The sequence below is a fragment of the Zea mays genome, chromosome 7 (genome assembly GCF_902167145.1).
Source record: "Zea mays cultivar B73 chromosome 7, Zm-B73-REFERENCE-NAM-5.0, whole genome shotgun sequence".
NCBI classification, from domain to species: domain Eukaryota; kingdom Viridiplantae; phylum Streptophyta; class Magnoliopsida; order Poales; family Poaceae; genus Zea; species Zea mays.
This window is the reverse complement of record NC_050102.1, coordinates 136979392-137005864: the sequence shown is the minus strand read 5'-3', so window position 1 is coordinate 137005864 and position 26473 is coordinate 136979392. Positions and strand designations below refer to the sequence as shown.

Sequence of the window (26473 nt, the reverse complement as noted above, 5' to 3'; positions counted from 1 at the left end):
ATATGGGTTGGCTCTGGCATCGCCGACTTGTCCATGTTGGAATGAAGAATCTTCACTAGCTTCTAAAGGGAGAGCACGTTTTAGGACTAACCAATGTTCATTTTGAGAAAGACAGGGTTTGTAGCGCATGCCAAGCAGGAAAGCAAGTTGGCGCTCATCATCCACACAAGAACATCATGACAACGGACAGGCCGCTCGAGCTACTCCAAATGGATCTATTCGGCCTAATCGCTTACATAAGCATCGGCGGGAGTAAGTACTGTCTTGTTATTATGGATGACTATTCTCGCTTCACTTGGGTATTCTTTTTGCAGGAAAAATCTTAGACCCAAGAGACCTTAAAATGATTCTTAAGACAGGCTCAAAATGAGTTCAAATTAAGGATAAAAAAGATAAGAAGCGATAATGGGACGGAGTTCAAGAATTCTCAAATAGAAGGATTTCTTGAGGATGAGGGCATCAAGCATGAGTTTTCTTCTCCCTACACACCTCAACAAAATGGTGTAGTGGAGAGGGAAAATAGAACTCTACTGGACATGGCAAGAACCATGCTTGATGAGTACAAGACTCGAGACCGGTTTTGGGCTGAAGCAATCAACACTGCTTGCTACTCCATCAACCGGCTCTACCTTCACCGAATCCTCAAGAAAACATCGTATGAACTCCTCACTAGTAAAAAGCCCAATATTTCATATTTTAGAGTCTTTGAGAGCAAATGCTTTATTCTTATTAAAAGAGGTAGAAAGTCTAAATTTGCTCCTAAAGCTGTAGAAGGTTTTTTACTTGGTTATGACTCAAACACAAGGGCATATAGAGTCTTTAACAAATCCACTGGATTAGTTGAAGTTTCTTGTGACATTGTGTTTGATGAGACTAATGGCTCCCAAGTGGAGCAAGTTGATTTTGATGAGCTAGATGATGAAGAGGCTCCATGCGTCGCACTAAGGAACATGTCCATTGGGGATGTGTGTCCTAAGGAATCCGAAGAGCCTCCACAAGGACAAGATCAACCGTCATCTTCCAACCAAGCATCTCCACCAACTCAAGATGAGGATCAGACTCAAGATGATGAAGATCAAGAAGATGAGTCACCTCAAGAGGAGGACAATGATCAAGGGAGAGATGAAGTTAATAAAGACAAGGAAGATGAGCAAGAAATTTAGGGTCAAAGACCGCCACACCCAAGAGTCCACCAAGCAATTCAATGAAATCACCCCGACATTCATAAGGGGTAACCACTAGATCTCGAGTTGCTCATTTCTGTGAATATTACTCTTTTGTGTCCTCTATTGAGCCATACAGGGTGGAGGATGCACTAAGAGATCCTGATTGGGTGCTGGCAATGCAAGAGGAGCTCAACAACTTCACAAGGAATGAGGTATGGCATTTAGTTCCACGTCCTAATCAAAATGTTGTAGGTACCAAGTGGGTATTCCGCAACAAGCAAGATGAGCATGGTGTGGTGACAAGGAACAAAGCCCGACTTGTGGCCAAAGGTTATTCACAAGTCGAAGGTTTTGACTTTGATGAAACTTATGCACCTGTAGCTAAGCTTGAGTCAATTCGTATATTACTTAGCTAAGCTTGAGTCAATTCGTATATTACTTGCCTATGCTACTTACCATGGCTTTAAGCTTTATCAAATGAACGTGAAAAGTGCCTTCCTCAATGGACCAATCAAGGAAGAGGTCTATGTTGAGCAACTTCCCGGCTTTGAAGATAGTGAGTACCCTAACCATGTTTACAAACTCTCAAAGGCGCTTTATGGGCTCAAGCAAGCCCCAAGAGCATGGTATGAATGTCTGCGAGATTTTCTTATCACTAATGGCTTCAAAGTCGACAAAGCCGATCCTACTCTCTTTACTAAAACTGTTGCAAAAGATTTGTTTGTATGCCAAATTTATGTTGATGATATCATATTTGGGTCTACTAACAAATCTACTTGTGAAGAGTTTAGTAGGATCATGGTACAGAAATTCGAGATGTCGATGATGGGGGAGTTGAGATATTTCCTAGGATTTCAAATCAAGCAACTCCAAGAGGGCACCTTCATCAGCCAAACCAAGTATATTCAAGACATACTTAAGAAGTTTGGAATGAAGGATGGCAAACCCATCAAGACACCCATGGGAACTAATGGGCATCTCGACCTCGACACGGGAGGTAAATCCGTAGATCAAAAGGTATATCGGTCGATGATAGGATCTTTACTCTATTTATGTGCATCTCGACCGGACATTATGCTTTCAGTATGCATGTGTGCAAGATTTCAGGCTGATCCTAAGGAAGTTCACATTAGGGCCATGAAGAGAATCATGAGGTATTTAGTTTACACTCCTAAGTTTGGGCTTTGGTACCCCAAGGGATCCACTTTTGATTTAATAGGATATTCCGATGCCGATTAGGCAGGGTGTAAAATTGATAGGAAGAGCACATCAGGGACTTGTCAGTTTCTGGGGAGATCCCTGGTGTCTTGGGCTTCAAAGAAACAAAACTCTGTAGCTCTTTCCACCACCGAAGCCGAATATATTGTCGTAGGACATTGTTGTGCGCAATTACTTTGGATGAGGCAAACCCTCAGGGACTATGGCTACAAATTGAGCGAAGTCCCTCTCCTATGTGATAATGAGAGTGCAATCCGCATGGCGGATAATCCCGTTGAGCACAGCCGCACTAAGCACATAGACATTCGGTATCACTTTCTGAGAGATCACCAACAAAGGGGGGATATCGAAATAGCTTATGTTAACACCAAAGATCAATTAGCCGATATCTTTACCAAGCCACTAGATGAGAAAACCTTTAGCAAACTTAGGAATGAGCTAAATATTCTTGATTCTCGGAATTTTTATTGAAACATTGCACACATAGCTCATTTATATACCTTTGATCATATCTCTTTCATTTGGTACAATTGCATATTTCTTATTCTTCTTGTGCCAAGACTACGACTAATGTGTTTTCAAGAGCATTTCTATGATAAGTTGTAGATTGAAAGGGAAATGGAGTATTCGGCAAAGACAACGCTTCCACTCAACTCTAATGGTATTATCTAACATTTGTCGGTATTCCACAAACTCTCAATGGTATGATCCTCACTCACATTTATTTTACCATTTGGGAGGTAATGTTAGGCCCCAAAGGGGGAGTAAATGCAAAAGGGCTCCAACATTCTTCGTTTTGGGCGGTTAATGCCAAAAGGGGAGAAAATATTAAGCCCAAAGCAAAAGGACCGCACCACCACCATTTCAAAAAAAATTCGAAATGAAAGATTTAATTGGTATTCACAAATGTTTGTTTTTCAATTGGTATTAAAGGCAATTTCAAATTGGTATGAATTATCAATTAGTATCTATGCTTATGAAAATAAGATTTCAAAATTGGTATCTATTTAAAACCCTCTTGAAAGCTAAGAGGAGAATTTCATTCAGGGGGAGTTTTTATTTAGTCAAAGGAAAAACATTTGAAACAGGGGGGAATTTTAAATCTTAAAAATGCTTCGTGCAATCTTATTCATATACCTTTGACTGTTTGCAAAAAGACTTTGAAAAAATTTTCAAAAAGGATTTGCAAAAACAAAACAAGTGGTGTAAAAGTGGTCCAAAATGTTAAACAAAAGAAAGCAATTCATTCACTCTTATTCTTAGTAAGACTTTCATATTAGTTCAATTACAAGTAACCTATGCACTTGCCATATGCAAACTAGTTCATTTCTGCACTTTATATTTGCTTTGGTTTGTTGGCATCAATCACCAAAAAGGGGGAGATTGAAAGGGAAATAGGGTTAACCTTTTCCTACGATTAATTTTGGTGGTTGAATGCCCAACACAAACAAATGGACTAACGAGTTTGCTCTAGAACTCATGTATTACAGGTGCATAAGGTTCAACACAAACCAATAAAAGATTCAAGTTAGGGACTAAAATTAAAAGGAGCAAAGACTTGAGTGTGTTGTGGACTGGCGCACCGGACTGTCTGGTGTGCCACCGGACAATGTCCAGTGCACCATGTCCGTACGAAGATGAACCAGCCACTCTCGAGAAAACTGAGCCGCGCTCCACTATAATTCATCGGACTGTCCGGTGTGCCAGCAGAGCAACAACTACTCACTCCAACGGTCGACTGCAAAAGCTGCTGACAGAGGAACAGTGAAGAACAGTGCGCGCAGAGTCAGAGGCGCACCAGATAGTGTCCGGTGTGGCACCGGACTGTCCGGTGCCGCAAGAGGACAAAGCTCCAATGGTCGACCGAGCTCCGAACCCTAACGGTTGGGTGACATGGCAGCTCACCGGACAGTGAACAGGACCTGTCCGGTGGCGCACCGTATTGTCTGGTGCGCCCATCGACAGCAACCTCCCCAACGGCTACCTTGGTGGTTGAGAGCTATAAATACCCCCCAACCACCACAACTCCAAGCATCCAAGTTTTCTGAAGTTCTCAATTAATACAAGAGCTAGTGCATTCACTCCAAGACACATTTACAAAGATCAAATCCTCTCCAAGTCTAGAATCCATTCCAACCACCTAGTGACTTGAGAGAGTGTGCGTTCGTATTCATTTGCGCTCTTGTTGCTTGGATCGCTTTCTTCCTTTCTCATTCTTGTTCCCAAGTGACTTGTAATCAAAGCAAGAGACACCTAAGTGTGTGGTGGTCCTTGCGGGGTCTAAGTGACCCGTTTGATTAAGGAGAAGGCTCACTCGATCTAAGTGATCGTTTGAGAGAGAGAAAGGGTTGAAAGAGACCCGGTCTTTGTGACCACCTCAACGGGGACTAGGTTCTTTGGAACCGAACCTCGGTAAAACAAATCAGCGTGTTCATTCGCTTGATTTCCATTTGATTTGTTTTCCCCTCTCTCCTGGACTTGAATTTAATTCTAACGCTAACCCCGGCTTATAATGTGTGTTTTAAGTTATAAATTTCAGGTTACGCCTATTCACCCCCCTCTAGGCGACTTTCAGTTTTGTTATATCTTTGCCATACAAGACCGGACATTGCTTATGTAGTAAGTGTGGTGAGTAGGTATATGCATGATCCTAGAACTGGGCATATGAAGATAATTTATCAAATCCTGAGATACCTGAAGGGAACCCCTAGCAAGGGATTGTGGTTTAGACCAAATCAACATATGAATTTGGAGGGGTATTGTGATGCGGACTGGGCAAGCAGTAGGGATGATCGGAGATCCACTTCATACTGTGTATTTGTGGGAGGTAATCTGGTTTCATGGAGAAGCAAGAAGCAAGCTGTGGTATCTCGGTCCACTGCAGAGGCTGAACATAGAGCAATGGCTCTAGCAGTGTGTGAAATGATATGGTTGAAGGGTCTCTTGAAGGAGCTTCAAGTGTTGAAGAATGAGACAATGTTGCTCCATTGTGACAATGTGGCAGCAATCAACATAGCAAATAATCCAGTTCAGTTTGATCGCATGAAGCATGTGGATATTGATAAGTTCTTTATCAAAGAGAAGATTGATAGTGGGGCTTTAAAGTTGAAGTATGTCAAATCTCGTAATCAAGTAGCGGATAGTCTCACAAAAGGTTTAGGTCCTAAGGATAATGAGTTGGCATGTAACAAGATGGGAATGTTAAATATATTTAGCTCATCTTAAGGGAGAGTGTTGGTGTAATTATGAACGTGTAAGGGTCTACTTGTAAAGTGAAGTATAATATGAGTGAGAAGGTGCTGTGTGAAAATAACACATACCAAAAAAACAACAACTTATAAAGTAGCTTAAGGGTTGATTTGGTGACAAAGGGATCACGGGAGGATTGGAAGGGGTCGAGAGGGAAATAAACTAATTTCCCCCTCAATCCCCTCCAATCCTCCTGTGATCCCGGGTCACCAAATTAGCCCTAAACACGTAAAAAAGCGCGTCAGAGGACGGGTGGCAGCTACTAGTTTAGGAATATATGGGGTGAAAAGGCTTTGCTTGTAAAAGATTTGGGAACCAAAACCGTATCATGAAACTAGCGCAAGTATAGCACAGGGTTCGGCAGTCGGCAATCGGCACGATCCGGAAATCTGGGCGAGTTCAATTTGGAGGAACCTGCACTGTTGCAGGTGCACAAGAAGGCATTTCAAGGAACCTACGAGTGTTGCAGGTGCACAAGAAGGCAGATGCGTCCGTACGCACAAAGTTTCTGAAACGGATCAGAACAGAATTTCAAGGCTGATAAATTACACCTATATTCTACGTACAAAGACTTACGTTGAACTATCCTAGCTAACTAATGTTTATAGATTAATAATATGGCAATGCTATGGCCGAATGTCTGGTTGCACTTTCCACTTTGGGTCGCCGAGGAAGGTACAAGGAGTATCGTGTAGATTCATGGAAGATAAGCACTTCATATCTGCAGTCATCAATCATGTACCTCCAAATCCCCAGGTCCTCTGAATATCGTCAATTCTTCATCTGCAATTGCACCCAAGGGCTATAGTTAGTCCCAATGAACAGTCAGCTTAATAAAGTTCGCTTTATAGATGCTGGATAAACATTAAACAAGGAACTTTGATCCTTGGAATTGAATTCATTTTAATAATTATAATTTTGGCTTGAATTAATTAGTTTAGTTGTATATAAAACATATTTATATACTACTATCAGTATGTGAGAGATATTTATGTGTACTTTTTGCTAAGGTAAACGAGACAGAGGGTACTATAAGTTGTAAAGTAGAAACATAGTCTATAGAATAAATTTTCATCTTTCATCGTATAAACTTTAAATTTAAGATAAGGTTATATGTGAACTTTGAAAAGTTATAGAATATCGAATTTGAAACCAAATAGTCTAGTCCATTAAATAGATTCTCATTCCTCCAAAATAAAAGGACATAAAGAAATACTTTAAGAAAAGAGTATCTAAGCTGCAGAGACGAATTGTCTTACTGGGACTTTCTGTAGTGTTATCATTGCAGTCGCCGTTTTGCGAAGTGAAAATAGGAGTAAGGTAATTTCTGTCCAGTAAAGCGAAAGACGAGGTGCTGCATAATAAGAGAATTGAATCACCGGAGTGAGAAGCAGAACTTGCTCTATTGTGATAGATTAACACAATCAAGAACTAGAGGTTGTAAAAAATCAAACAAGGTCAGCATAAATTCAATAAGAGGAGCTAGTTAGTTCACCTTCTCCTTAGATCTCTAAGTTTAGATCTGAATTTGCTTGAAGTGGATGCTCCTTCATCATAATTTTGTCCCGTGTAACCAGTGTCGTTGCCATTAGAACTCTCCTGCAGCTACCAAGCAATGCATTTAAAATACAGAAAGAACCAGTAACGCTCATGGTATATAAAGTTGAATACAAGTAAAATACTTGAATACATGGCTTTGGACAACATGAATGGTTCGTTTGTAAGTACCAAAATAAAACCACAACATGGTGGTCAGTCACAACCCCTGACGTGTTTGTAATTTTCTATGCAGATGACAAACAAAGTGCATTTCTTTAGAGCACTAGGAAGGGGGTATGGTGCAAGGAATGCAATGTGGGTATATCTTTTTAGTTATCAATTGGCATTACAAGTTACAATGCATTGAATGACTGCAAAAGAACAGGAGTGCTTTATTGTTGTTACACACTGCAAAAGTAGTTACCTCATACAGTTGGCAATAACGGTTGCTGTCCCCAACTACCTGTAGGGCCTCAAGCATTGTTCCAGTTGAGCCACCAATAAGGAGTACCTTGAACATTGCCATGCAAGCGTTATTTATGCCTATCTGGAGGTTCTTCGCAGGAATTTTGAAAGGAACTCCACAAGAATAAATTCAATTCAAATCAAGTAGAATACTCAAGCAAGGCCTTCTGATGTAGGATAACAAAAATCATAGGCGTACTATCCAAATCATTACCATACAAATATTCTAGTTTCATTTTGATATAATGTGGGAAGAATTACACCCAGCAACCTACAGTTAGAACAACAATAGATGTGGTAGCAGTAAAAATTGTCTCGCCATGTCCATCCGGAAGATCATGAACAGACTGAAGAGCGAGGGCAAAAGCCATAGCTCCTCTAAGCCCTGAATAAGCAGCACCAGTACTTAGAAGCATGAAAATGTATGGCATCATAGTTTATGGCAGGTCTATCAAAAGTGAACATATTTTATTTCACACATACCACTATACCAAAGAGCCTGCTGATATTGCCTAGGTATTTGGCAATGTGGAGGTCGTGCCAAATTCAGTATGTATGCACAAGAGAAGACATTTGCAGCCCTTCAAAATTAAAAGGTGGTGAGAAACTGAAAATGTAGCTAAGCAACCAATTAACACAAAGAAAGTGAAAAATGGAAAGGATTTTCCAAAAGCACAGTCAGTCAAGTTAATAACCGTCAAATCAAAGAAAATAAGGGGGGATGTTCAATTGGCCAAATGATACCTTGCAACTAGTATGAAGATCTACACGTCATTGATAAACAATAGATTAAGGAAGCAACACAAATAGAAACATATTTCATTATGTACAGTGCATAGTAGAGGTTCGGTAGTTCAATCCAAAGGAAGGATACAATTGAGAAAAATATGAATCCAATATGTGACCAGCTTTGACGTTCTATCGCAATATCAAATCCCATGTATATGAACCTGAATAGAAGCATAGCCAACTCATCATCTACAGTTATTTGCATATGCAAGATGAAGTACTCTGACTTACACGAAAGCTTCTGCTAGTGAAGAAAGAAGGTGAAAAAAGCGAGCTGTAAAACGCTGAGAATCATCTGATAAGTTAGAGAATGTGTATCTCTTCATCACCTGGAAGTAAAAATTCTTTTAGTAAGCAATTTAGGTTGACGAACTTGAAGTTTGCGGCTACAAATTTATTGAGGTTTGGGTTTTTTTGGTGTGTTGCATCCCCCAGCACACACACACTCTTTATTTCCTCACTTCCACATAATGGTCATTTAGAACTCTTGTATTTATACCAACACTCCCTCTCAAGATAGGCCAAAAATATTTCTCATGTCCATCTTGTTACAACTTGACTTCTCTTTAGGACCTAGATCTTTTGTGAAGCAGTCAGCTAGCTGGCTACGAGACTTAATGTACTCTAGCCTTAAGACCCTACTAGCTTCTCCTTAATGAAGAACCTATCAAGCTCCACATGCTTTGTGTGATAAAATTGAACAGTATTGCTTGTAATATTGATCGCCGCAATGTTGTCACAGTGAAACATCAGTCTCATTCCTCAACACCCGTAACTCACCTAGCGAGACCTTTAACTACATCATCTCACATAGGCTCAACACTATTGCCCTGTACTCAGCCTCTGCAGTAGACCGAGCCACTACGAATTTGCTTCTTGCTTGTTACTTCGCTATGAGACGAGATTTCTTCCTACAAATACACAATATCAAGATGTAGACCTATCATCTATGCTATTCGCCCAATCTGCATCACAATATCCTTCAAAGTCCAAGTGGCCATTCTTTTTGAACCATAATCTTCATATACCTGCTCACCACACTCACTGCATAGGAGATATCAGGCCTTGTATGACATAAGTATATCAATCGTCCAACCAATCTTTGATATGTTTCTTTGTTGGCTGGATCACCTAATTGGGCACAAGTTTGGTGGTCTCTATCAGTAGGGGAACTATATGGACAACACCCAAGCATACATGTTTCTGTCAATATATAAAGGGTATATTTCTTTGAGATAGGACAATTCACTTTGACGACCAATCAATCTCAATCCCAAGAAAATATCGAAGAGCTCCAAGATCTTTCACTTCAAAGAAAGAGTTATTTCATTCCGATTGCTTGTGAAGATCAGGTTGTCCAGGAAAGTTGTTCCTTGCTGCAATGTGCTGTTGCAACCTTTCCCTGCACCTATTTGGGGCTGCCCAAATCCATCAAAAACTGTCAAAGAATACCCTCATGATTTGGGTTGAAAAGATAGCGGATCGTTTCCCTTTTTGGAAGGCCTCCCTCCTTAACTTGGCAGGTAGAACTGCGGTGGTTCGTTTTGTGCTCTTTGCCATTCTGGTTTATCTCCTTATTGCCATGAGTGTCCCGAGATGGGTGATCAAAGCAATTGACAAGGTTAGAAGGGGTTTCCTTTGGAAGGGAAGGAAGGATGTGAAGGGTGACAGTTGTTTGGTGCCCTAGGAGGTGGTAACAAGGCCTCTAAACCTCAGAGGGCTTGGAATACCTAACCTTAAATTACAGGGATGGGCTCTGCAAGCTAGGTGGCTATGGTTGCAGAAGACTGATGCTAGCAGGTCATGGAGGGGTCTGGATCTTCCCATACAACCGCAGGCCAGAAAGTTTGTTGACATCTCAGTAGTTACAGCTGTGGGAAATGGTGCAAACACGTTGTTTTGGTCTGATCGCTGGTTAGAGGGGTGCTCCGTTTTTTAGGTCGCTTTAGAAGTTTATCGGAAGGTGCATAAGAAAGTCGTGTACACTAGGACAATGGCTCAGGCCCTTGATAACAGCTCTTGGGTGAGGGATTTCAAACCTCCCCTATCTTTGGTTGGTTTACAACAATACCTTATGTGGGATATGGTTAATGAGGTGGTTCTGAAGGATGGGGATGATATACACTCTTGGAGGCATGAAACCTCAGGTATCTATTCGGCTAAATCCTCTTATAAGGCCCTCTTCGCAGGTTCTATAGCGTTTGAACCTTGGAAGAGGTTGTGGAAGTCTTGGGCACCCCAAATGCAAGTTCTTCTTATGGCTGGCAATTCGGGACAGAGTTTGGACTGCCGATAGATTGCAAAAGAGGGGGCTGCCTCACCCTGCTGTTTGCCCTTCATGTGACCAAGCCCAGGAAACAGTGCAACACATCTTAACCTCCTGCGTTTTTGCCAGGCAATTTTGGTTTAGTATTCTCTCCCCCTATGGTTTGGGGCATCTTGCTCCCTCCTCTTCTGCCTCTTCCTTTGCAGAATGATGGCGAGACATGAATTGCAGGGTCATCAAGGATAAAAGGAAAGGCCTTAATTGCACTATCATCCTTGGAGCCTGATGCCCTTGGTTGCAAAGAAACATGGCTGTTTTTGAGAGGGATTCACCTTCTATTTCCAAGGCGCAGCATTGTTTCCTTAATGAATTAGGCTGTTGGGTTATGGCTGGGGCAAAGCACCTTGGCAGGCTTAGTATCGCTGAAGCCCTTTGGGCACCTGGATCGAAGTAGTTATTTCTTCCTTTCTCCTTTTTTGGTCCCGTGTTGGGTGGTTTTTATTTTTCTGTCCGGCCTTGCTCCGCATGGCCTCCTTGTAATTATTTTTGCTTTCTTTCTCTTAATATAATGATGTACAGTGCTCTTGCGTGTTCGAGAAAAAAAATAAGAGATGAGGATAGTAAGATGTAGCATCAGCACACACCCTCTTTATTTCCTCACTTTCACATAAAGATCCTTTACAACTCTTGTATATACAGCACCAAAACTCATAAGATACATAGAAGCATTTTATGAATACAGTAACAAATTTTAGCTTATAAATCCTAAAACAAGATATATGGCAAATTATTGGAGTTGAACTTACAATACCCGTGAAGAGAATAGAAATAATGCCAGATAGACCAATGCCTTCTGCTAGCATGTACCTAGTACAAATCACGGTAACTAACAGAAATCTTTAAGGGTTTGTTTGGTTGCGTTGGGATTGGAGGGGATTGAAGGGCATATAATTCCTTGCTAATTATTTTTGATTAGAAAGAGATTATATGCCCCTCAATCTCCTCCAAACCCATGCAACCAAACCAGCCCTAAACAAAACATAAAAATAAGTGAAGTTCAAATAAAGCTTACGAGAAGTATGGGAAAAGCACAAACAAGCAACTCTCCAGATTGTGAAGGCTGAAAATGGTCGAAAAAATAGTTGTGTATGTGATGGGCTCCAATATTTCAGACAAACTACAAGTGCCAACTTTTTACTCACTTCTCAACGCCCAGTGCTGCATACTTGAAGAGGTTTGACCGAATTAAGGAGTGGCAAAGTTGAGACATGACTTGACAAAAGTACAAAAACACATCTATGTAGTCCTGGTGCAAAAAGGTTTTCTTGAAAATGGGAGTTGCAGAATTTTGGGGAAAACGTTTAAGATCTAGTCTAGTGCAGATTTTGCAGTGTACATAGCTGTCAGCCCTTTTCGGGTAAACTTCAGCTTGTCTGCACTAAAAAATCCCCATGGCTGAACAAGACTTACTATAAAAGAAGCCAAACCACCATCATAGCTTTCAAGGTTAATCATGTTCATTTTTATGAAGTAAAGTTAGATTAAAGGATATGAGAGCGGAAATTAGTCCAACACCAATGCCTACATGAGAAAAGATCATTACAACATGAAATGTGAAACAACATATAAATGTTTACAAGCAATCATAAAAATGATCAAGAGGCAATAATCTAATTAAGGCAACTAAGATTATAGGCTGCTTGGAATCTGTTCTGATATACATGAAGAACTACAAAATACCTGATGACATTGATCCAACAAAATTTTCAAGAAACCTCAGAATTACAAGGAAAAAGTTTTTTCCAGAATGGTGCGTCCTCATAGATGCCATAGACCTGAAAGGCAAAAATATTCAAAGTAGGATTCTCCAACCAAATAAAAAACACAAGGCCAAAGTATATCAGAAAGCACATCCTCACCTGTACAAGGATATCGCTACCTTCAATGACAGACCAAAGAAGGGTCCGAGAATTTTATAAGCATCAGTAGGGAAAAATATAAACAAAGGGTATGGGATAAGGAAAAAAATTCTGCATACAGCGTCATTTAAAACGGATTCTCCAAAAACCAGTGCATATAGATTTGTATCAGTGCCAAGCTCCTGCAATTCCACAAACATTGATACTTGTTCTTTCAAGATAGCAGTAGATATGAGAGGTATGTAAGCATTTGTTTCAACATAGCAGTAAAACATGCACAAATTCTCCGAATATTTGATAAGTGGTGGCAAAAACCTGAAATATAGACAAAACTGTCACAGGATCAGTTGCTGATACAAGAGCACCAAACATCATACACTCCACCAGTGGGAGCCTGTAGACAATGTATAGTAATCCACCAAGGTAGCTGGCACAAGTGTAAATTAGATTACTTCCATCTGTCAATGGAACGAATAAATATGAAATGTATAGAGGCAATAGAAATGGGTTCTTACACTAAAAGACCTGTAACAATGGAGGCAATGAAGGTTCCCAGGATTGCAAATGTTATGATAGCATCGAAGTTCGAAAAGAATGGTTTCTACAAAATAAATAATAATACAATGATTAATTGTTCCTGATATGCTAAGAAACTAAAGGGCCTCAAGATCCAACACTTACTGGTGCTAAGCTGAATCCGGACTGGGTAAGATGCAGTCAAGTAAAACATGAACAATTCTACAAGAACCAATAAGAAATAAAAGCAGAATACAATCAAGGATATAATATAATTGGAGGCAGTAAAAAGAGAAGGAAGAAGTCCTCCCGAAAATTAAACCATCTCCTGAATTAACAAAGAACGGAAATAAACATCAAATAGTGTTCAGAAACTAACAAACAACAATGCTTTTGTGGGGATTGTTTGGTCAACCAAAAGGAGCAAGAAATGTAGCATATACACCTGATGCTTTTCTGAGTGTTTGATATGTTAGCAAGCCCTCCAACAATCATCCCTGGCGCACACACAAAAAATTGGATGATTTCTCATTTCTCATCAGGCACACGGTGCAATCCTAAAGGCTTCAGTTTGCCAGAAGAAAGTTGTATAACAGCTCAGTAGTTAATAGTGTCGATTCAAGATAATATGACTATTCCTATTCTGGCACATGCCTTAATAAAATAACAAAGGAAAAGCTCCTAAAGGCCCTCAGTAATTCATATTATCAAGAAAAGTAAGTCGATATAATCAACTTGGCAACTCATGAGCATGGCTATCAACTATATGAGTGCTTGTGTTAGGTTTCTAGGTAAACACATTAACTCCTGAGTCCTAACAAGTGACCTAACACGTGTCACATGAAGCATACAACTGTTTTAGGAAAAATGCAGAAAATCAGCATTCAATTTCGTTAGAACAACGTTATTATCAGGAAAATTACCAGGAACAGGAAAAAAGTCGTCCCACATGTTTTATGTGCCATTAACTTACTGACCAAATATCTAGTAACTGTAGTGTGAAAGTGAACGTAGACTCAAATGTATTGCCTGACTCTAAAAGTGACTCATCTTACTAGAGGTTCTATTATTAATGTTAGTAGATAGAAAATAGATAGTCTTAGGCCCCGTTTGGTTTGAGGGACTAAAGATTAGTCCCTCCATTTTAGTGTCATTTAGTCCCTAAATTGTCAAACGGTGGGACTAAAACAGAGACTAAATTGTTTTAGTCTCTAGTCTCTTAAGAGGTGACTAAAAGAAATTAAATCATATTAATTTCACCTTTTGCCCCTCCTTTACTTTATTTGCACTAATGACAAGAGAATGCTAAGGGGTATTTTGGTCCTCTTATGGTTTATTTAATTCGTTTTGAATACTTTTAATCCCTACAACCAAACAGGATAGAGACTAAATTTTATTCCCCTAACTAACTTTAGTACTTGACTAAAGAAACTAAACGGGCCATTAGTTATATGACAATCCATCCAAATGTCACATTTCATCTTAAACCCTCACTTGTCATAAAAACTAAATCAGTTTCTAGCAGCAACAAGATAGCTGATCAGGATAACAAGCATGCTTATAATTAAGTGAAAAATGCCAAGGTGCAGGCTCGTTTGCTCTCCTCCAAAAGCACGGACAAATTATAGCTATTGACACGCCATGATAATAGAATCAGAAACATGAAACCATACAGTATGGTGCTTTTTTTTCATCGAACCCAAGGACCCCTTAAAAACACTCTCATATCCTCAGTCCTCTCTCTCAAATAAAAGAAAACTGAAGTCTCTTATGCCAGTTGAACATTTGATTTGGCCGAACGCGTCACGTCGCAGCTCGCATTTGTCATAGCCGGACTCAACATCCCCAAACCCCAACTTATCCGGCACCTTTAGCTTACCATCCCCCGATGACTTGAATTATAGAATCCACAGCTCCGACCGAATTTGCTGATCGGCGTCTCAATATTCTAGCAGACAAAACTACGAGGATCAAGATGGCGGACGGGGTACGCGTACGGACCGATCAGGAGTGAGCCGCTGGCCTCGGGGATGTAGTAGAACTTTCGGCGGCGCAGGATATGCCCGAGCACGAACGAGAGCACGAGCATTGATATCTGAAGCAAGATGCCGACCCCCGCCGCCTGCTCCTCCACTGTCCCCGATCCCGTGACCGAAGCAACATGAGGCGCCGCCGCCAAGGCAAGCCCCGTCGCCATTCCCACACCTTCTAGACCTCCTCCCCGGCCTTCCGACGATTCGTTCGGCCCGGTTGGCGCGATTTTCCCTCGACGCCTCCTCTCCTTCCGTTGCGGACTGGAGACTGGACACGGCCGAACGGAGAGACGAGTGGAGGGGAGACGGGATGATCATGGGTGCGTTCTCTTCTGGTCCAACGGACTTGATTTAGGACTTGGATGTGGGCCTCCACAATCAGCCTGATTGGATGGATGTACATCCATGCGCATGCTCACCATGCTAACTAGTTACTCCCTCCGTCTCAGTATATAAGGCGTAACCACCTCTGGTTCAAAGACCAAGAAATGCATTTAATTGTCTCTAGACCACTGCATCGATATACGTATGTATAGAGAGAGCACGCCTTATATTGTGGGACAAGAATAAAAAGTGGTTACGCCTTATATCTTGGGACGGAGGGAGTACTAGTTAGATACAATAATTTTGAGTTTATAAATGGATGTAGGTTTATAGCATCAAAATATGTTATTTTGTATCGACCCATGCAGGATATGACTCACATGTATAATTTATTAAGTAACCTTAGTTAGGGTTATATGTGTAAATATTTGCTTCGTTCATGAGGGGTCTCACATCTCTATATAAGGAACCTGTACACCATCTCATAATACAGAGATCAGAAAGAGGCCAGAGGCTCAACCCTATATCTTGTTTCATGTGTTTTCTCTGTCGTGCTTATGGAAAGGGAGACGGATTCTCTACAGCTTCTTACGCCTCTACTGCTGGCGAGAAGGAAGGGAGCGGATCTGGTGATCCGTGGTAACGTAGTTCTCAATACGTTATCAGCACGCTCTACCTCGACGTTACTGCGAAGCCGATCTGCACCGACTCTCCATCAAGCCGGTAGGTCCCCGGTCTAGCCGAACTGTCCTACACGACAGACTTTGTTTTCGTTCGCTGAATCAAGAAACATGGTATGAAATTTATAAATTGGATATGAAACTGTATATGAGTTTACTCTCTAACATGGTATGAAATTTATAGATTGGATATGAAGCTGTATATGAGTTTACTCTCTACTACCTCGGCTCCATGTACTAGCACTTGCATGCACCCGCATTAACAAATGGCATATGGATTTGATTGGATAAAACTCATGCAAACAATTTCTACGACAAGTGTTTCTACCCTAGAGTTCTTGAATCATAGAGAGAGAGCTCGTAGGACAAAAGCTGAGTGCTCGTGCTACAGTCCAGATCCAGTTCCCAAGGGATCGTCAACGGGATACAGTTGAGCCATCCGTGTTTCTCGCGAGATTCCTGGGCAAGCCGCATACAGTAACAGCTCGCCGCGAAAAAAAGTACCGGACCACTGTGGCTGCTAGAATGCAAATTTGCATGCATGCATGCACACGGTAATGTGCATAAAAGATGGCGCACATCTCCCTCCACCTGTTGCCATAGCGAAAAAAAGCCATGCATAGCGGCGTCCTTCTCTTTCCGTTGAAGGAGCTGCATGCTCGGATGGGGCAGTGGAACCTGCATAGGCCAGAAGCCACATGCACCAGTGCTCCAGTAGGAGCGGCTGAGAAAAAAATAGAGAAAAATCAGCTAACAAAAGAAAAGCCTCCATTTATTTATTTTATTTATATCATGTTCTAGATTACCAATAAAATAAAGCATGTTTAAAATGGAAAATTGTTTTTTATATCTAATGTGTTATGCTCAAGCAATTTATTTTTTCTGCTCTTATTTTTCATAGTAAATAATTAGCAGAAAATTATTACACTGCATGTGAAGGCTATATTGCACATATTTAAATCGCTCTAAATATTTGGGTTGTGTTGAGCTTTCGTAATCACGCCGAACAATTAAATGATATATTGGGTACTCACACGCATCAATCAGGTCGCGTTGTTAATCGACTGAATTATGGCATTAGCTAAGCATTGGCTGCGCCCTCGCAACACGACGCAGTATTTGTGTCATACGAACTTGGTTGCGTCATGTGATTGGTATGTCGCACTCTCTCTTAATCAGACCGCTCCTGTAGAGTCGGACTGTCATCGTCGAGTCGCGTATTTTTTGCATGCCCTGTAGGCACTGTCTGTCTGTCGTGATCATCGAGGCACAATTACGTCTGTTGCGCACGTTGCGTGGACTTATCGTGTACCCCGATTACCAAGCCATAATTGTGTCTATTGCGCTTGTTACAAAGGCTTGCTGCGTTGCTATAGCCCTGATGGCCGCACACACGTTGACACCAGACGCTAGGGCTTGTTCTCGCGTGGATTGTGGTAGGTTGTTCAAGCCCCTAAAGTCACATTATACACAACTTTCGTAAACAATTTTGTTTGCCTATATATTTTATTTGATAGTGTTGTGTGGCATCATATATTTATATATATCGCCAAGGGGCCATAACAACTATATCAAGCTCTATAGTGCTTAGAAAATCTAGGAAATTAAATTGAAATACAATGAAACACAGATAAGTTAATTTTCTACTCTCTCCTCATGCATAAAGTTTTACCCGAAGTAACCCGAAGATATATAATACAATGCATGAAAACCTTTTTGGCATAGAAGATATCACACATTGGGATTCTATTAGTAAGCAAAACACCTTACCAAATGAATAAAGGCTATAAATCTTAGTTATACATTGCTCAACCAGATGTTGGCACATTGCTATTTTTTGCTGAATGACTTGAAGCGAACTTTAAGATAAATGACTAGTACCTTAGCAACACGAAGTTGCGAGTACATCGAAAGGTAATTCTGAGAAAAATTTCACTATGTCTGTGTGAAAAACCAATGTGTGTTCCCGTCGAACCACTTTACTCGTCCTGTCCAGGACCTTTATACTTGTGTTGCATACATCTCTCAGAATTGTAAATACTTATAGTCGCTGAAATTGACTTGAAATAGTCCCTTGACGATAATGGTATATGTCGGGGACCATAATTAAGGGTATCCCCAAGACTCCTAAATCTCAGCTGGTAACCCCCATCAGTACTAAGCTGCAAAGGCCTGATGGGTGCGATTAAGCCAAGGCTCGGTCCACTCAAGGGACACGACCTCGCCTCGCCCGAGCCCAGCCTCGGGCAAAGGCAGCCGACCCCGGAAGGTTCACATCTCGCCCGAGGCCCAGTCTTCGCCAAGAAGCAACCTTGGCCAGATCGCCACACCGACCGACCAAATCGCAGGAGCATTTAATGCAAGGATGGCCTGACATCCTATCCTGTCATGCGCCCTTCAGTCGACAGAGCCGAAAGTGACCGCAGTCACTTCGCCGCTCCACTGACCGGCTTGACAAGAAGACAGTGTCGCCTGCGTCGCTCTGACTGCTGTGCCGCTCGATAGAGTGAGGCTGACAGCAACCAAGTCCAGCCTCGGACGCCATAGGAAACTCCGCCTCGCCCGACCCAGGGCTCGGGCTCGGCCCCGGAAGACGACGAACTCCGCCTCGCCCGACCCAGGGCTCGGACTCGGGCTCGGCCCTAGAAGACGACGAACTCTGCCTCGCCCGACCCCAGGGCTCGGACTCGGGCTCGGCCCCGGAAGACGACGAACTCCGCCTTGCCCGACCCAGGGCTCGGACTCGGGCTCGGTCCCGGAAGACGACGAACTCCGCCTCGCCCGACCCCAGGGCTCGGACTCGGGCTCGGTCCCGGAAGACGACGAACTCCGCCTCGCCCGACCCCAGGGCTCGGACTCGGGCTCGGCCTTGGAAGACGACGAACTCCGCCTCGCCCGACCCAGGGCTCGGACACGACCTTGACCTCGGAAGACCGACTCGACCCCGACCTCGGAGGAGCCTCCGCCTCGCCCGACCCAGGGCTCAGACCAACCACGTCACAGGGGGGCTATCGGGGACCATAATTAGGGGTACCCTCAAGACGCCTAATTCCCAGCTGGTAACCCCCATCAGCATAAAGCTGCAGAGGCCTGATGGGTGCGATTAAGTCAGGGATCAGTCCATACGAGCGACTCGATCACGCCTCGCCCGAGCCTAGCCTCGGGCAAGGGCAGCCGACCCCGAAGGGGTTTCCGTCTCGCCCGAGGCCCCCCTTCAACGGCGGACACATCTCCGGCTTGCCCGAGGCCTTGCCTTCGCTGAGAAGCAACCCTGACTGAATCGCCACACCGACCGACCAAGTCGCAGGAGCATTTAACGCAAAGGAAACCAGGCCCTGCCAAAGGCACCCTAGGGAACTCCGCTCCGCCCGACCCAGGGCTCGGACTCGGGCTAAGCCCCGGAAGACGGCGAACTCCGCTCCGCCCGACCAAGGGCTCGGACTCGGGCTAAGCCCCGGAAGACGGCGAACTCCGCTCCGCCCGACCAAGGGCTCGGACTCGGGCTAAGCCCCGGAAGACGGCGAACTCCGCTCCGCCCGACCAAGGGCTCGGACTCGGGCTAAGCCCCGGAAGACGGCGAACTCCGCTCCGCCCGACCAAGGGCTCGGACTCGGGCTAAGCCCCGGAAGACGGCGAACTCCGCTCCGCCCGACCAAGGGCTCGGACTCGGGCTAAGCCCCGGAAGACGACGAACTCCGCCTCGCCCGACCCAGGGGCTCGAACTCGGCCTCTGCTGACGACCTCCGCCTCGCCCGACCCAGGGGCTCGGACTCGGCCTCTGCTGACGACCTCCGCCTCGCCCGACCCAGGGGCTCGGGCTCGGCCTCGGCCATGGAAGACAGACTCGACCCCGGCTTCGGAGGAGCCTCCACGTCGCGCAACCTGGGGCACAGGCCAGCCACGTCGACAGGAAGCGCCATCATCACCCTACCCCGAGCCGACTCGGGTCGCAGAGAACAAGACCTGTGTCTCATCTGGCTGGCTCCGCCAGATAGGCAATGATGGCGCCCCGCTAGCCCCGTGACGACGGCGGCTCTCAGCTCTCTTACGGAAGCAGGGCGACGTCAGCATGGACACAACCGTTCCAACAGCTGTCCCTCCGCCAGGCTCCGTTGCTCCTCCGACAGCCACGACATCACGCCAGCAGGGTGCCAAGATCTCTCCGGCTGCCACATTGGCATGTACCTAGGGCACTAGCTCTCCCCCCCGCTAGACACGTAGCACTCCGCTACACCCCCATTGTACACCTGGATCCACTCCTTACGCCTATAAAAGGAAGGACCAGGGCCCTCTTAGAGAGGGTCGGCCGCGCGGGGACGAGGACGGGGACATGCGCTCTCTTGGGGCCGCTCGCTTCCCTCACCCGCGTGGACGCTTGTAACCCCCTACTGCAAGCGCACCCGACCTGGGCGCGGGACGAACACGAAGGCCGCGGGATTCCCACCTCTCTCTCGCCGGACTCCGGCCTCCTCGCTCCTTTCCCCCATTCGCGCTCGCCCACGCGCTCGACCCATCTGGGCTGGGGCACGCAGCACACTCACTCGTCGGCTTAGGGACCCCCCGGTCTCGAAACGCCGACAGTTGGCGCGCCAGGTAGGGGGCCGCTGCGTGTTGACGAGCAGCTTCCCGTCAAGCTCCAGATGGGCAGTCTCCAACAACCTCTCCAACCCGGGACAGTGCTCCGTTTCGGGAGTCTTGAGTTCATGTCCCTCAACGGCGGCTACGACGTGATACTCCTTCCACCGCCGCGCGACAACGACAATGGCGGCCGACAACCCGCCCTCCGGTGGCGGAATCGACGACGTCCTCCCCGCGCGGTGGAAGAACGACATTCGAGCTCGCCCCGTCCTCTCCCCCGCCAATGGAGGAGGAGGCGGGGCAACCAAGGCCGGGCAGGAGGCCGCGCTTCGTCGGCTGTTGAGCGAATTGATGTCCCCAGCGCCTGTCACACCCGGTTTTTAGAAGGTAAACCGAATGCGAACCATGTACGTGCCAGGATCAGTTATTCACGTACACAGCAGTTACATAATATGGACATCATCACACAGTGCTCAAAATAGTATTAAAAAGGGATAATAGTCGATTACATCATACGTCTGAGACGTCCATATAGTTCTTACAATAAATCAAAGTGCGGAAAAGAAACGTAGATAACGCGGCCTTCACAGGCAGCCGACTGGGGGTTGCCGCTAACCCACACCTAGAACTCGTCGTAATCTTGGAACTCCTGGAAGTCTCCTTCCACAGCTTCATCTTCGCCTGAGCAGTGGTTGCAATGCTGACAACCTGGGGGGGGGGTTTGGTGTGTAGAGCAAGGGTGAGTACACATCAACATACTCAGCAAGTATCCTGTTTGGCTGTAGTGGACTAGCTTTATGTGGGGATAAGTCAAGCAGTTGCTTTTAGTTGGTCAGATTATTATTTACTAGTAGAAAGCCAAGTTTTAGCATTACCCAAGTTATTAACCCGATGTACCCTTTCCAAACGGAAAGAATACCACTTACCAGCACCATAGTCATAACCAAAACCATCAATCTCATAACCACCTGTACCACAATGTCTCTGATCAAGTACCACTAATCACTGGAGCTCCCTTGGCCGCTCATAACCGCGAGCACGGCTGATATATCAGTTTCATAACACTCTGCAGAGGTTGTGCACTTTACCCACAAGCCGTGATTCCCTCTTGCCTCGGGCCGATCAAACCCTTAAACACTACCAAGGTGAATAGGCAGGGTTTCACTACGTAGCCTTTACAAAGATTCCCCGGGGCTGTAGCCACCCGTTAGGTTTCCTAAATGCACCGCACTCCTCCCCAAGGGGCGAACCCAAACTTGGCAGAGCGAGCCGCATACACCGAGCCCCATTGACGGCACGACGGCTAAGTGAACTACACCCCGGATCCTCTAATTATTCAGCTAAGGGCACCCCATTCCACCCTCATGGTTGCACTGTTTTCCCGGGCGGTCATCCATAGAACAGGTCCTTACGGAGAGGCACTCGAGAAACCGCTCGAGCCCCCTTGAAAACCACAAGTATAATCATAAAGAAGAACGGGAAAACAGCGTATCATAGATAATCACATCATGTTCATTGATTAGAGTTGAGCAATAGCATCAGACTAAGTAGTAATAATCCGACCCAAATAGGTAAACAAGGACATGGATAACAAAAGCTAGTCAATCCTTAGGTATAAATGTGTAATGCGGGAGGTGAATTAAAGAATGAATAGGACAGAGATAGGTCAAAGGACACTTGCCTCCACCAACCGACTGCTGCTCAGGGGCTTCTCCTGCGAATTCCTCGGGCTCTTCGACCGGATCGTTCTCTATGCGAGCGCAAACATACATACATCCATCCACATATTTAATACAAAAGAACAGTACACCATACAAGATAACAAATAAAGTGAATATGCACCAAGTATGACATTCGATAACGCATTTGTTATGGCTAGAAAGAAACGGGAAAGGTCTCGCAGGGGGTTAAATCTTATGCACTAATGACACAATTGGTTTTTAACAAAATAATTCTGTTATATATATTTATATATACTGATGGAAACCTAATCACTTTTAGTTGATCAACATTGCACAGGGTAAACAATTAACTACGTGAATCAATAACATAACGGAATTTTAAACTAAACTTCCTATTTTCCCATAGCATGAACAGTGATTAGCCTACTTAAAATACAGTAATTATGATCACAGAAAGTAAATAAAATAAAATAAAAAAAATAAAAAAAACAGAAGGGGGGGGGGCGGTTGAACCGGCCCTAGGGCGGTTGAACCGGCCCTAGGCGGGGCGCGGGCGGGGCTGGCCGGGCGGCTGAGCCGCTGCGCCGGCCGGTTGAACCGGCGGCCAGGCGGGCGCGGGGGGGGGGGGGGGGGGGGTCGGGCTGGGCGGCCGAGCGGGCGGCCACAGGCCACGGCGGGGCAGGGGACGGCCGGCGCGGACAGGGGGCGGCCGGGCCTTGGCCGGGCAGGGAGGGGGAGGGGAGGGGAGAGAGGGAGGAGGGAGAGAGGGAGGAGGGGGGGGCTCACCGGTGTCGGGGATCGACGGCGAGGGGCGGCCGGCGGCAGGGGGCGGCGCGGCGACCTAGGGGCAGGGGGCGGGCAGGGGGTAGGGGCGGCGGCTTAGGTGGGGAGGGAGAAAATGAGGGGGGAGAGGGAGAGGGTTAGGGAATAAGGGAAAGAGGGGGGGGGCGGCTGGGCCTATTGGGCCCAAGGGGGGGCGCGCAGGGGCCTGGGTCGGCCGGGGTCGGCCCACGGCGCGGGAGAGAAAAAGAGAAGATTAGAGAGAAAGAGAGAGAAAGAAAAAAGAAAAGATTACTTCTCTGTTTTCGAAATCCGATCTTCTAGATGAATGCGATTGCACTTTCAAAAAAAATGCAAGGGCGGCATGGTGCATCAAACAACATAAAGTATTTAGGGTTTTTATACGTACGGGAATTCCAAACCGAATCCCGCTAGAACTTTGGAAAAGGTCAAGGTTTAGCGAAGGGAAAAAGAAAAGGAAAAGGTAACGCCCGAATTTTGGCGAGTAAAGAAAAGAAAAAAAATTCAACTGCAAAATTCGGGGCGTTACAAACCTATCCCCCTTAAAAGAATCTCGCCCTCGAGATTCAGGGCTGGCTAGCAAAGAGCTCCGGGTACTTGGCCATCAGATCATCTTCACGCTCCCAGGTTGCTTCTTCCTCAGAGTGGTGACTCCATCTGACTTTGCACATTCTGACGGTCTTCCTTCGGGTGACTCTATCTGCAACCTCAAGGATCTGAGCTGGCTTCTCAACATAGGTCAAGTCCTCCTGGACTTCCAGACCTTCCACTGGCAACTGCTCTTCCGGCACACGCAAGCACTTCTTCAACTGAGACACATGAAAGACATTATGCACAGCAGACAAATTCTCTGGCAAACTGAGCTGATAAGCCACTTCTCCACGTCTTGCAAGAATCTGATACGGACCAATGTAGCGGGGTGCTAGCTTGCCTTTCACTCCGAATCTTCTGACTCCTCTGATCGGTGACACTTTCAGATAGACAAAGTCTCCGACTTCGAAACTCAGCTCTCTTCTTCTTGTGTCTGCATAGCTTCGCTGCCTTGATTGCGCTATCTTCAGATTCTCTCGGACCATCTTGATGTTCTCTTCGGCTTCGAGCAAAATGTCTGGCCCAAACACTTGCTTTTCTCCAGGCTGATCCCATTGCAACGGAGTTCTGCAACTCCTTCCATACAGCGCTTGAAACGGTGACATCTTCAAACTGGCCTGGTAACTGTTGTTATAGGAAAACTCCGCATAAGGCAATCTCTTGTCCCATCCGGACTGATCTTGCAACGCACAGGCTCTTAACATGTCTTCGAGAATTTGATTGGTTCTTTCGGTCTGGCCATCTGTCTGCGGGTGATAAGCTGAACTGAAATTCAGATGCGTGCCCAAGGCTTCATGCAACTGCTGCCAGAAATGAGAGGTGAACTGCGTTCCTCTGTCTGACACTATCTTCTTTGGCACACCATGAAGACAAACGATCCGAGACATGTACAACTCTGCCAATACTGCACTGTTGTAGTTGGTCTTGACAGGTATGAAGTGGGCTGATTTGGTCAAACGGTCCACTACTACCCAAATGGAATCGTAGCCGGCTCGAGTGCGAGGCAATCCGACTATGAAATCCATACCAATTTCATCCCATTTCCACTGAGGGATCTGCAACGGTTGCAACAATCCAGCTGGTCTCTGGTGTTCTGCCTTAATTCTTCGACAACTATCGCACATAGCCACATGCTCTGCGATTTCTCTTTTCATTCCGTACCACCAGAATTTCTTCTTCAGATCCTGATACATCTTCTCACTGCCAGGGTGAATCGAATAAGCTGTCTCATGAGCTTCCTTAAGAATCAACTCCCGAATAGACTGGACATTGGGAACACACAAGCGGTCTTTGAACCATACCACACCTTCTGCATCTTCTCGAAAGTCTTTGCCTCTGCCATCTAGAATCAATCGCCGAATCTCACTGATCTTCTCATCATTTTTCTGCGCTTCTTTGATTTCGCGCTCCAAGGTAGGTTCCAATTCAACTGTGACTCCTCGCGAATTGTTCAGAAATCCAAGACTCAACCTGTCAAACTCCTTGGCCAACTCATACGGCATCGGACGAGCGACCATCAGATTGACTTGACTCTTTCTGCTCAAAGCATCTGCCACTACGTTTGCTTTTCCTGGATGGTAATGAATCTCCAACTCATAGTCTTTGATCAATTCTAACCATCTTCGTTGCCTCATGTTCAATTCTGACTGAGTGAATATGTACTTCAGACTCTTGTGGTCTGTGTAAACATCACATTTCTGTCCATACAGATAGTGCCTCCATGACTTCAGTGCGTGAACCACTGCTGCCAACTCTAGATCATGGATTGGGTAATTCTTCTCATGAACCTTCAGCTGTCGGGACGAGTAAGCCACAACTCTTCCCTCTTGCATCAACACACATCCCAAACCTGTGTAACAAGCATCGCAATACACCGAGAAGGGCTTGTGCACATCAGGCAAGACTAGGACGGGCGCTGTAGTCAACTTCTCTTTCAGCGCTTCAAAGGCCTCTTGACATTTCTGGGTCCACTTGAACTCAACTTTGTTGCCTAGCAACGCTGTCATTGGTTTCGCAATCTTCGAAAACCCTTCAATGAATCGCCGATAATATCCGGCCATTCCAATGAAGCTCTTGATTCCTCGAGCATCCGTTGGCGCTTTCCAGTTTAGAATGTCTGCCACTTTCTTCGGATCCACAGCCAATCCTTCTTTGTTGATTATGTGACCCAAGAACAGGACTTCACTGATCCAGAACTCACACTTGCTCAACTTTGCATACAACTGGTGCTCTCGCAGTCTCTGCAATACCATCCTCAAATGATCTGCATGCTCTTCTTCACTTTGAGAATAAACCAGAATGTCATCAATGAATACCACCACGAACTTATCAAGATAATCCATGAATACACTGTTCATCAAGTTCATGAAGAATGCTGGCGCATTGGTCAAACCAAAAGACATCACTGTGAACTCATATAAACCATACTTGGTAATGAATGCCGTCTTCGGAATGTCCGAAGGTCGGATCCTGAGCTGATGATAACCTGACCTTAGATCGATCTTGGAGAACACACTGGCTCCTCTCAACTGGTCGAACAGATCTTCTATTCTGGGCAAAGGATACTTGTTCTTGATCGTGACTTCATTCAAAGCTCGGTAATCAATACACATCCTCTTAGTACCATCTTTCTTCTCCACAAACAAGACAGGGGCGGC

The 26473-nt window shown here is 45.0% G+C and overlaps 1 protein-coding gene across 3 annotated transcripts; it reads right to left on the bottom strand.

The window, feature by feature from the left end:
- Positions 1-6036: 6036 nt before the first annotated feature.
- LOC100192480 (uncharacterized) lies at positions 6037-15492 on the bottom strand. 3 transcript variants are annotated; one of them, XM_008652619.3, is made up of 22 exons: positions 15129-15492; positions 13573-13624; positions 13396-13455; positions 13293-13317; positions 13127-13212; positions 12927-13038; positions 12731-12793; positions 12612-12631; positions 12433-12527; positions 12245-12273; positions 11895-11926; positions 11765-11812; positions 11499-11559; positions 8658-8755; positions 8512-8587; positions 8382-8401; positions 8121-8218; positions 7913-8022; positions 7597-7683; positions 7129-7238; positions 6893-6987; positions 6037-6416 (listed from the first exon to the last, which is right to left on the bottom strand). In XM_008652619.3, exons 1-22 carry the CDS (start codon positions 15322-15324, stop codon positions 6364-6366), a joined length of 1626 nt encoding a protein of 541 aa, XP_008650841.1. In that variant the 5' UTR covers positions 15325-15492; the 3' UTR covers positions 6037-6363. The 3 variants fall into 3 exon arrangements, with proteins under 3 accessions (XP_008650841.1, XP_023156220.1, NP_001131172.1); XM_023300452.2 differs by having other exon boundaries at positions 7129-7232; NM_001137700.2 differs by having other exon boundaries at positions 6129-6416; positions 13293-13455; positions 15129-15449.
- Positions 15493-26473: the final 10981 nt, after the last annotated feature.